The 12,405-nt window shown below is 48.1% G+C and overlaps 1 protein-coding gene and 1 pseudogene across 1 annotated transcript; both read left to right on the top strand.

Moving 5' to 3' along the window:
• Nucleotides 1-141: 141 nt before the first annotated feature.
• Nucleotides 142-1,383, top strand: LOC123184368 (transcription factor WRKY19-like; annotated as a pseudogene).
• A 5,039-nt stretch (nucleotides 1,384-6,422) lies between these two features.
• On the top strand, nucleotides 6,423-7,488 carry LOC123184367 (transcription factor WRKY19-like). Its single transcript, XM_044596512.1, has 2 exons — nucleotides 6,423-6,718; nucleotides 6,826-7,488. Exons 1-2 carry the CDS (start codon nucleotides 6,474-6,476, stop codon nucleotides 7,412-7,414), a joined length of 834 nt encoding a protein of 277 aa, XP_044452447.1. The 5' UTR covers nucleotides 6,423-6,473; the 3' UTR covers nucleotides 7,415-7,488.
• Nucleotides 7,489-12,405: the final 4,917 nt, after the last annotated feature.

Below are 12,405 nucleotides of genomic sequence, written 5' to 3'. Positions count from 1 at the left end.
ACACACACACACACACACACGATCTATGTTTACATCTCGTGTACAAAAGGGGACCTTCTCCTACCGGCTTAGATCCACCCCAGCTAGCAGCTTGAGACACAACACACTTAGAGAAAGCAGCTCAGCTGCAGAGCAGAGGACATGGCGGCACTGGCCACTCCGGCACTTCTGCGGCGCTGGTATCCGAGATGATGGCGCAGGGCCGCAAGTCTGCCGCTGCCCTCGAGGCCCTTCTCCAGGTCCAGGACCACGCCGGGATGCGGGAGCTCGCCGCCGAGATCCTCCGCTGCTGCGACCGCGCCCTCGCCGCCCTCCACGGCAAACCTGCTGGCCGGCATAAGCGCAAGCCGGCCCCCCACGGCGGCGCAGCCACTACTCAGACAAGGCCCAAAACAAGGTACGGCTAACTAACCCGTACAAATACTACTAGACTAGCTATATTACATGATGTACACCGCGAGCAACGAGCCAAACCACGACCATTTTTTCTTCAGGACGCACGCGAGCAGCGGAGGGACGACGAGGGTGGAGAGGACGAGGAGCTGGGACGACGGCTTCATGTGGACCAAGTACGGGCAGAAGCACATCCAGGGCAACCACCACCCGAGGCACTACTTCAGGTGCGCCTACGCGCTCCACGCCGGCGGCTGCCCGGCCACCAGGCATGTCCAGCGATCTCCGGAGCTCGACCCTCCCATCTACGTCCTCACCTACTTCGCCGCCCACACCTGCTCCCGCGCGGCCACCATCGCGAAGGACGTCAAGATGCAGCCGCCGCTCGTCCTCGGCTTTGGGTCGACGGCCGCACCAAGCGGCTGCTCGCCTTGTTGGCTCAACTACGGCGATAATGTTTGGGGTGAGATCTCACGCTCACAGGAGCTCCGAGCTGAGGTGACCAGAGTTGAGTCAACGCCGTCGTCAGACTTGCCGCCGGCGGGGCCGGCGGTGGTGGCGCAGCTGAGCTCGTCGGCAGACGACGCCCGTTGTTCCTCCTCCCCTGCTGCATGGGACCCATCGGCGGCCGACTGGGATTACTTCGGGAACAACTCGTCGGATTATGTTAGAGAGTTCTTCGATTTCGAAGACGGTGTCTTGTACCAATAGCATGTTACTCTTTTACGAACAGTTCCTTGTGTCGTTAAAACGTATACATTCAATTCAGTGATAGATAACCTGTCAGGGAAGCCTCAGTCGACGAATCTAGGATGAACACTTGGAGAAAAAAGCAGTTCAGTTGGCAAAAGTTTTTGACGATAGTGCTGACATTTGTTTGTGAACCACTCGACCCAGTTATGCTCTCAGGTGGCCGGAGCCATGAAGTAGCCAGTTGGTGTTGCCATTACTAATCCGGTTGACTTCACATAACTCCACCTACAACTGTCGTCTCGTGTGGAGCCCAGCAACCGGTGAATCACTGTTCTCGTGACATTCACCTACAAATGTAGTCTCTTCTTTATTCGTGACATTCATCAATGCTCCTATGAAAAATAAAATTCTTTACAGCTCTTGTATTGCGTACCCAACTTCGGGAGTATTCATTTAATGCCATTACATGTTGACCATAAAGTCAACATATTCGACAATATTGTTGTATCGTACCCTAGTTCTCTCTTCCCGGATCTATATTAAAGTGAACAACTCGGATATTAGATGTCACATATAAGAGTTATTTGAAATCATCATCATTGCTCTTGTTGACTACTTGTCTCAACTTTGAACAAATTTCGACATTGCCTTTGGTCATTCTAAGTCAAATTCACTGTTGTCTCATTTTTTTCTAGATAATTTATACTTGCCCCATAGCTATAGCACTCCACCTACTTCTACATTTTTCATCCAAAAATTACCTAATATATGGGTAGATACTTTCAATGCTTTGGACATTTCAGACTTTCCAATACTCTCTCGGGTTCTTCATGGTCAATTCTTATCCATGTGATGGGTGAAGCTCAATAGATCTAGTCACGAACTTGAATCTTGAGCCTGAGAACATCCTCTCTGCACTTTTTCTAACCACCTATGCCCGGGTTTGTCGGCGTGTTCTGTGCGTACCACATGCCTTGCTGATGTCACCTATGGCCCGGTCGACTGCACGTACTCAACCCCCATTGTAGAGAAACACAGATCATCACCGAAGATACCGAGTTTCAGGTATCCCTTGAAGCACTAAGCTCTAGATTGCCTACTCCACCGCGTGCACTGAAATAAGTTTCCATTCTCTCACGTCTTACATTGTCACTCCTCCATCAACATCGAGTGAAATCTTCCATCAGATCCCCTGCTCCATTCAACATGACATTATGTAGTTGTACACGCTACCTCACGTCCGATCAGCTTCAAGCTCCCATATGTGCACTGTGTTGAATCGAACCTGCGCAATCGCCTTGTTCAAGATCCCAGGCCCTTGAGCACGCATCACATGTTTCCATGCCCAGAAGTCAGCCACCATCAACACTATGCTCTTATGTTGTCGTCAATCTAAAAATATATATTCCAACCGACCTCACTTTGAACTTCTAGACTATCCAGGCCACCTGCCTTGTATGTCTGACCAGGGTTTTGGGTACCCGGCGGAAAATTCGGATACTACCCGGTATCCGCGTTTCTCGCTACCCCACGAGAAAGCTGCATACCGAGCAAAAAAGTTTGATTTTTTTTTGAAAATTGTGACTTTGGTAGATGATAGTATGGTCAAGTAGGACAAAAACTGGTCTAAAACATGTAAGTAACTGTGGTCTGGTGGTAACTATGTTCCTCCCTTCTGCCCGCAACCCATAGGTCGCTAGTCCAATTACTCACATATATGTAGTTTTTTTTCTTAACCAACTCTTAATAAAAGAGTAAAAAACAGTAGGATAACCAAACCCACATCCCGGAATACGTGAAGGACGAATGGGGAAAACCTGATACTGCGCCACAGCGAGTTTGTGAACAACTTGAGCTCAGTACTAATATATTCCTATCTCAGAAAAAACTGAATTCAAATTGTGTTAAAAAAATTCGAGCGGCATTTCCTCGGAATTTTACGGTAACTGCATTTCTTGCCCACCCCTTGGTATTTTCTTGGGATTTGGTAGCCAAAACATTGTGTCTGACTGAATGACACACTCTAGACTGCATAGCCTCATGCGCATGTTTGAAATTTAACACACCCATATTTAGGATCTGGTAACATAAATGCTAGAGACAACACTAAGAGATATAACACCTTGTATAACATGTTTTAGTGTGTTCTCTAGATGATGTGGAATACATAAGAAAACACATCATTATCAACCAGTACCGCCATCATACTTGGAGGATGGAGCTTTGCGTGGGGGAATGGTTTTTTCCATCTAAAATCTACAACAACAACTTCGACATTGTTCATGCACCTCCATGGATAACTCCTGTTGGCCGAGAAGAAAAAATTCCTAGCCAAACCCAAGGATTTTGCACGCCTCCTCTTTAGTGCTATTCTCATGACTAGTTAGATGTTGTCATGGTCATGGTTAGAAAAGGAGCAACACAAGATGTCGATAGAGTTCCTCGCCAAACGACTAGGGTTGGCTATCACTTATCAGTGAGCTTATCTCCCGCTTTGATGGCATGTCAGTGTTAGGCTGCTTAGCTTAGGGAGTTTTCTTGGTTGGCATATTACTTCTTTTGACGTTGATTGGTCTTAATGTTCTGGTTTCTAGCATTTTTAGTTAGGACCATTGTTATGTGATATTATAATAGATGATCTACATAAGTACTCTGTTCATTTATGATGCAGAGGTGGGGTTAATAAAACCTTCATCATCTAAAAACATGAGGTTTATTAACAAGCTCCTTGAAAATTTGATTTGAAACAAGATGATTTATGTTTTGTTTTCCTTACGCCAATTTGATGTTTTATCATTAGTTTTTTTCGTCAAGAAAGTGGATAATCCCCTGCCTTCGTGTTAACACGCGCATCCATTGTTCTATTTTCAGTTACTTAACCGGCACGGTGGCCCTCGGAAGGCATATGAATATCTAGTGCATGAAACAATATCTGTGGCGACTCCATCTTATTTTCTACTATACTGCATAATTAATACATCTACATTTGTTGACATAATTAGCCAATCGTTTGTAGCATCATATCAGCCCGTCCAAAACAATCCGAACGAAACCAACCAACTTGAGCCTATTTTAACCGGAGCAATGCTACACTACACATGCCTGCTAGATCCGCGCATGCTATTAGTAGCATCATCAGGTGTTTTTCTAATGCAAGCTGCCAACTGTGTTTAGGCTGGTCACAATGGGGAGGAACTTAGGAGTAACATCACACACTCCAATACAACTTTGCTTGTGTGGCACATATTTAATGAAGAGAGAGGTGCTTGTGGTAACTAGCTAAGTTACCGGAACATCACACATTCCAAGAAACAATGAATCTATAACCTAATAAATACATCGTTGCATGACACTACATAGATGTTCCTACCCACTATGGAGGTAGTAACATAGTCTAGGGAAGTGTGTAAGTTACTAGTTTATGTTCTTGCCCATTGTGACCAGCCTTAGCTTAATTAGTGGGGCCTTTCCTCGATGATTGACAAGCTTAAATTTTGGCAGATACTATCACTAATTGCATGGAACGGCCAGGATGAGGCATCCTGAAAGGAACGTGCAAACTGCTGATGGGTGGTTGACTGCCATGCCATGTATAGATCTTTTGCCTCTTTTTGGATCGTCGGTCGTTCGACCAGTCCATGGATGGGTCCCAAATAGTATGGTTCATTAAGCTAAACGACGCGCCGTGCAACGCGGCAACATGAATGCCAAGGGGGTGAGTGAGTGACCACGTGCATGAAACAACACGTGCGTCAACTAATCGATTTGGTTAACAATAGCTAGCCGTGGCATGTGCATTCGTCGACCCTCCATAGCTGCTTCCTCTAGCGAGACTAGCTGGCAGCTTACCTACCTATCCATCCAGATCAAGATACTTTCCTCTTTATGAAGAGAAATTTTCTTTCTTTCTTTCTTCCAGAGTGAAGGAGTAACAGGTTATGGATCAACAGATGCTGCGATCGATTATGTGCCCGCTATTCCACCGATGAACAATATTTGTCGTGACTTCGTCTTACCATTCTAGAAAAATAATTCTAAATAAGTGTCGCAATTTTAAGCTAAGTTTAAACTAGTTTAGAACTAAAAAAAACTCATTGTCGACCATGATAAGCCAAACTTCTCTATGTCATGTGAGCCATCCAAACCAATCCGAACGAAGCCAACTACCAAATGCAAAGCCAAATGGAGCCTATTTTAATCGAGATCACTGTCATGACTGCTAGATCCGCCCATGGTATTAGTAGCATCACATGCTTTTCTAATCCCAAGCTGCCAATTGGGCTTAGCATAGTGGGCCACGGTAAACTCCTGTTCTGGATTATGGGTGGACTTAACCAATTAATATTACAACGAGACGGCACACATGAGGCACTCTGAAAGGAAAACGCCACCTGCTGATGGATGGATGGGTGGGTGTGCCTGCCACATAATGACATATAGATTTTTTTGCTCGGTACATTAACTAACAAAATTCCCCTGCAATTTGTAGTTCTTCATTGCTATCTACTCCCTCGTTTCTAAGAGGGTGCTTGGATACGTTTTAGTCCCATGACTAAAAGTAGTGGGACTAAAACTTGCTAGCCTCACCCATGCTTGGATTCAAATACTAAAGAGACTAAAATCAAGTTATTGAGCATTTATTATCCTCCAAACCCTCCAATTCAGAACTCGCATGTGTTAAAGGAGAGGAATTAAATGAGGAGAGAGAGGGCTAATACATATTTTAGTAGGTTTCCTATGACTAAAAAATTTTAGCCTCAAGACTAGTCTTAGCCTCTCTTTAGTCAGGGGTGCTTGGAACTTTAGTCTTTAAAAAAGACTATTTTTAGTCAGACTAAAAATAGTCCCTTGGATCCAAGCACCCTCTAAATATAAGTCTTTGGAGATTTTGCTCCGTATGTGATTAATAGTAAAATCTCTCCAAAGACTTGCATTTAGGAACGGAGGGAGTAAGATTGCCCGTGCATGCATTTGCATCGTGAACCCTTGGAGTAGTAGTCAAATTCGACGCGCCGTGCAACGCGGCAACATGCATGCATGCATCATCGGTCGATCCAACTCACTCCAAGTGGGAGTATGACCGTGTTGTTTGAGTATGAAATAAAATGCCGCGTGCGTCAACGAATCGATTATGTTTTTGTTAATGGAGTAATAATAATTAACGGTTGGATCGATCGGCTTGGCATGTGCATTCGTCGACCCTCGGTCGCTAGCTACTGACCTAAATATCCAGATTAAGTAGTATGGAGTAACCAATCTATGCTCAGATCTCCTGTATATATAAAAGGTGACCTTCTCCCGCCAGCTTAGATCCAAACCAGCTAGCTTCAGAGAAACACACGCGCTCACACAGAGGGAGAAAGCAGCCCAGTCGCAGAGGAGAGGACATGGCAGCACTAGTCACTCCGGCGGCCCGGGTGTCCGAACTGATGGCGCAGGGACGCAAGTCCGCCGCCGCCCTCGAGGCCCTCCTCCAGGTCCAGGACGACCACACCGGGATAAGGGAGCTCGCCGCCGAGATCCTTTGCTGCTGCGACCGCGCCCTCGCCGCCCTCCACAGCAAAGCAGGCCGGAAGAAGCGCAAGCTGGGGCCCCATGGTACAGCCACTCAGACAACCAGGCCCAAAAGAAGGTACATCTAGCTAACTACGAAGCACTAGTGCTACATGACTGACGTTGTATGTACACAGTACACGCCGAGCAACGACCAACGAGCCAACCACCATTATGTTTTTTCAGGACGCGCACGACTGTGGGTGGAGAGACGGCAGCGGCGACGAGGGTGGAGAGGAAGAAGAACTGGGACGACGGCTTCGTGTGGACCAAGTACGGGCAGAAGGACATCCGGGGCAGCAACCACCCGAGGCACTACTTCAGGTGCGCCTACACACTCGACGCCGGCGGTTGCCCGGCCAGGAGGCAGGTCCAGCGGTCGGAGGAGCAAGACCCTCCCCTCTACGTCCTCACCTACTTCGCCGACCACACCTGCTGCCACGGTGCCGAGGCAGCGTTCGCCGCCTTGGACGACGTCAAGATCCTCGACTTTGGGTCCGTAGGCAGCCGCTCGCCACGGCCTGACGACGGTGACGCTCCGAGTGGAAAAACATCACGCTCGGAGGAGCTCCCAGCCGAGGCTGCCAAAGTTGAGTCAACGCCGTTGCCAGACATGCGGCCGGCGGGGACAGTGCCGGAGCTGAGCTCCTCCACCGACGACATCCATTATTGTTCCTCGGCGGGGACATGCTCTGACTGGGATTTCTTTGGCAACTGCTCCTTTGATTACGTTAGCGACTTCTTCGATGTGGAAGACATTGCTTTGTACCGATAGCATGTTTCACTTGTGCCAACGCTCTCCTTCCGTCGGTGAAGCACTGATTCGATGGCCGAAAAGCTGTCAGTAAAGCCTCATCCTACTAAGCATGGACAAATATGCGGCTAGCAAACATTTTGCTGGCAGTTTGTACGTACCTATGCTGACATTTTCTTGTTAATGTTCTTGGGTAAGGTCATCACCGCATCAAGCAGGTGCAATTCTGTTATCCATTTATGGAGCCGGGAATTAAGCAAATCTAGGGTCCTTGTATCCTATACGTGTATGGGGAAAAGACATCCTTGTCCAAACCTAAAATCACACAAAATCTGCGGAAGCTCACCACCAGCTGCTCAACAGAGTGTAGATCACCAGACACCAGTGGCACCACCACTGGCCGGAGCCCTTTTTTTCGCAAATATTCAAAGCTTGTGTATCATTTCATTCATAGGAGTAGAATGAGCAGAGGGATACAACACATGACACAAATGCAGGCAGACGTACGTGAACATGTTGCCCAGAGCAGACATACGAGGGATGCTCGGCTCGAACAGAGGATACATCACAACTAAACCTACCATACACGAGGCAAGAGCGGCGATGGTAAACCAACAAGAATCCCACCATCACGCGAGCCAAAACTGCGGACACCGGCACCACCACTGGCCGGAGCCCTGTTCATGCACATTAGCTTTTCTGTTGCTGCCATTGTCCTCGTCGCACCTAGACATATTAGCACATCTCATTGGCTTCTAGCTAGAGTTAGGGGAGAAGTGTGGGCGACATATTCACCGCACATGTTCCGTGAAACTTGGTTGTCTGCGATTAGTTAGCCCTAGAATACCAGCGTACCGGAGAGCCTCTCGAATCATACTAGCCTATTTTGAACGCCCATTTCTCCACGGAAGTGTCCAAACAATATCATGTCTTTATACATGCCCACGGAAATCTTATTTGTTGATGCACACAATGTTCACCATCCATTTGTCTCCAAATTTCGATAGAAATGCATTTGATTGGTGGGAAAGAAAAGAAAGAGGAAAAAAAGTTGTCCGGGTGTTGCGGGCTCTCCGGATACGTCCGGGCAACCCCATTTCCACCTCACATATGAGCTGAGTTTAGGGCTTGCGAACAACCTGAACATCCGGGGAGGATTTTGGATCCTCCCTTAAAGAGTTTCCTTTTCTCTATTTCTACTGTTTGGGTACCAGTCGGAAACTAACCAAACGCAAAGCCAAATCCAGACCACTCCCATGCCCACCAGATCCACCCATGGTATTGGCAGAATCGGATGTTTTTGTATTGCCAACAAGCTGCCAACTGGGGCAATTAGCCAAGTGGGGCTTTGATAAACTCCTATTTCTGGATGATGGATGTACAAGCTTAATCAAATGACAACTCATGTCTATTATTTTAGAAACTTAACCATCATTGATACAATGAGCTAGTCAAGTAGAGGCAAACTAGTGACAATCTGTTTGTCTATGTATTCACACATGTACTAAGTTTCCGGTTAATACAATTCTAGCATTAATAATAAACATTTATCATGATATAAGGAAATATAAATAACAAATTTATTATTGCCTCTTGGGCATATTTCCTTCATGATCATCGGTCCTTTCTAAGGATAGAGATACCAAGGCGGCAAGCAGTACCGACGTGTGGGGGAATCTCTAGATGTTCTTTTTGAGGATCATTCTACCTGTTCTCGGGACCAGCACGCAGCTCCCCCTTGGTCTTGGCATGTTAAATAGCCAGGTTGCTTATCGCACTATTTATACAAATACGCTTTGACGTATTAATCAAACTATAATGGAAACAGTTTGCGGCCCAACTTAGGTGGCACTAGCTTACTACTTCATTTTATTTCGCTATTCTTATCGATTGCACCCGTACACTTTGGTACGCTTTAATTTGTCAGGGGCTTCATTATGCTCCATACTACGACAAACAAAGTCCGAACAATTTTTACAGTACAGTTCGGTACCCCAAAATTTTGCATTATATGCATCGGCTCCGAATCATGTCTTTGGTCAATAGTTGGGTTGCCCGGCTCCTATGCTTGCTACCTTACGTTCCGCCCTATCAACTAAGGTAGTGGAGGGAGAACTACTACGATTGTGTTTCTGGTTTAACCGAGCAAACACCTCAATAGAGAAAGCCGAAAACTGACTGTCATGATACGGCGAGAGCTGGTCAGCTATTGGGAGGTCAAAATCTTTTGCGATTTTTTCCGCATTATGCGACGAATCGGCCTCTACCCGATCAGGTGTCTACAACCCCCTAGTCCGAATTAAATACTAACTAGGGGCTCCGCCTACATTTCTATTGTCAACTCCTATGGCTAAGTGAGAGTGATAAAGCCACATAGTCCGATTGCCTGGTTCGTTGCGCTAAACACCTCCTTCAAGGATCAAACTCTTGGATCAAGTGTTTTTAGATTCCATCCCGAACACCCCCGTACTACCTACGTGGGGGCTGGAGCCGACGACTGGCCAACTCTCAGATTTAACAAAACAGCCGCACATGAGGTAAAATTTTCAAACAACAAACATTATATTACATAACGGCTTTGTTTCATAATACAGGAAGGGATAACATGAATGACTTCATTCAAAGATAATGTCTTTTGAACACTGGCCCTCTACAATGCGGGATCCCTTCAGGACATCATCAAAATACCGCTCAGGCGTGCGGTGCTCCTTGCCCGTGGGCGGTCCCTCGGTGGCGAGCTTGATGGTGTCCTTCTTCACCCACTGCACCTTGACACATGCGAAGGCCATCCGCGCACCTTCAATGCAGACCGACCGCTTGATGGCATCAAGCCGCGGGCAGGCATTGACCAGCCGCTTCACAAGCCCGAAGTAGCTGCCGGCTATGGCTTCAGCAAGCCATAGACGGATTATCAAATCCTTCATGGCCAGTTCAGCCACCCTATGCAGTTCGGCCAGCTGTTTCAGCTGATCGCTAAAGGGCACCGGATACTCTGGCGCAAGGTATTGCGACCAGAATAGCTTCTCCGTTGAGCTCACCTCTTCGGCTCGGAAGTATTCCGCAGCATCGGCAACATTGCGCGGCAGATCCACAAACGCACTTGGAGAACTCCTAATATGGGTCAGTAAGAGGGACCTTTTCTTCACATACTTGCTCTGCATAATAAAGGCCTTACCCGCCGCGATTTTTCTGGCCTCCTGGATTTCCTGGAGGGCGCCCTAGGCTTCAACCCGGGCATCGTGTGCGCTTTGGCGGGCCATGGCAAGTTCGGACTCTTGATCGTCAATATTGCGCTCCAAGGACTCACATTTGTTCACTGCGTCCTGGAGCTCCTGCTGGACCTCACCAACCCTGGCCTCGTGTTTCTCATGAACTGCGTGTTCCTTCGCCGCTCTCTCCTGGGCTTCGGCCAGCGCCTTCTTGAGGGTCTCCACCTCGGTCCCCGCTCCTGCAAGATATCATGGCACTATGGTCAACAAAAATCATTCATCCTTTCTGAATCTACACAAGGTCATTGCATACCTTGATGGTCCTCCAGCTGTTTTTTCACACGGCCGAGCTCTTCCTCGTTCCGCTCCAAACTTTGCTTCAGTCCGGAGACCTCAGTAGCATGAGCGGTCGCAGCCAGCAAAGACGCCTGCTTATTCACATAGACACGTATGGTTAGTCTCCTGTAAAAATTATTTGATCCTTTGTCCGGCTTTTATTTTCGAAACACCGGACAGTGTCTCAGGGGCTACTGTCTAAACTATGGCCTTCCTTTTGCATAAATTGCGTTTCATACCTCAAAGCCTGTTAAAAGGCTTATGCAGGCTTCGGTCAATCCGCTCTTCACGGACTGAATCCTCTCAACCACCGTACCCATGAGGGCACGGTGTTCCTCAACAATGGAAGCACTTCGCAGCGCTTCCAGTAGAGTATCCGGTGCCTCTGCATGGACAGAGGTCACCGGTGGAATTGGTGCACCTCCTTCTTTCGAAGGAGGCTGCTTGCCTGATTCTGGAGCCGTATAGGTCTCCGGAATTGTATCCGGCTAGGGGCCAAATTGGATATGGCCCCCATCGCCAGTCTCCATGGGGATTTGCTCCCCCATGTGTCCGACGACTGAGGTATCACCCTCTGGCACCACCCTGACGGCCTTCTGCCTCTCTCCCAGGCCCGGGGAGGTCCTTCGGGACAACACCTCGGTGTCATCCATGGCCTTGGGAGAAGAGGCCGCCGGAAGGGACCCGCTGTCCATCACCTTGGGATCCAGTGAATTCCCCGAAGATGAGGATCGCTGGAGGTGGGAGAGAGCCGAATTGCAGTGCATGATTCAACATGTTAAAGCGGCGAAATAGAAGGAGTTGGATATGTGAGTGCGCCAGTGCCTTTGAGTACTTACGATTTGGCCAGGGGCTTATCCCTGGGCGCCACTCCGAGCTGCTGTCGGTATCCAACGCGGAGTCGTCCGCAAGGGAGGCTCTCCCCTTCTTGGACGCCTCTGCCTCCAGATGCGTGGAGGCCGCCCTTTTCTTCCTCCCCCCCTCAGAGGGAGAGTTCCTTTCCTCCTCCTCCTCCTCATCGTCCTCGGCGGCGGAGGAGTGAGTCTCGGCGTCTTCGGGCGTCACGTCCGAAGTGCCCTTATGGCGGAGGCCACTTCTTTTCTCCTTGGGCTTCTTCTTGGCCTTCTTCTCTGGCGCCTGGTAGGGCGCCGGAACCAACATCTTCGTCAGAAGTGGGATTGCTGGGTTTTCGGGCAGCGGAGCCGGACACTGGATCCGCTCCACCTTCTTTGTCCAGCCCTGGAAAAACAAATAGGGAATCTTAGACATCTTCCTTGAGTATACAAGTAAAGGATTTACTTTGAAGTACGAAAAACTTACCGGACTGGCAGGATGGGTTAGGTTGTACCCACTGTCCTCGTTTGTCTTCGGCCACGTCTCGTTGGACTTGAAAAGCACCTTCCAGATGTCTTCGTATGTAGTGCCGAAGTACTGTTGCAAGGTGTGGTGCTTGGCCGGATCAAACTC

The sequence above is a fragment of the Triticum aestivum genome, chromosome 2A (genome assembly GCF_018294505.1).
Source record: "Triticum aestivum cultivar Chinese Spring chromosome 2A, IWGSC CS RefSeq v2.1, whole genome shotgun sequence".
In the NCBI taxonomy this organism is placed as follows: domain Eukaryota; kingdom Viridiplantae; phylum Streptophyta; class Magnoliopsida; order Poales; family Poaceae; genus Triticum; species Triticum aestivum.
The sequence above is the reverse complement of the archived record's forward strand: the minus strand, read 5'-3'. Positions and strand labels throughout refer to the sequence as shown.

Excerpts from the sequence above, each read along its gene's own strand:
- LOC123184367 (XM_044596512.1), top strand. The coding sequence starts at position 6,474 with ATGGCAGCACTAGTCACTCCGGCGGCCCGGGTGTCCGAACTGATGGCG. Across the intron at positions 6,719-6,825 it reads ACAACCAGGCCCAAAAGAAG|GACGCGCACGACTGTGGGTG; the intron begins GTACATCTAGCT and ends ATGTTTTTTCAG.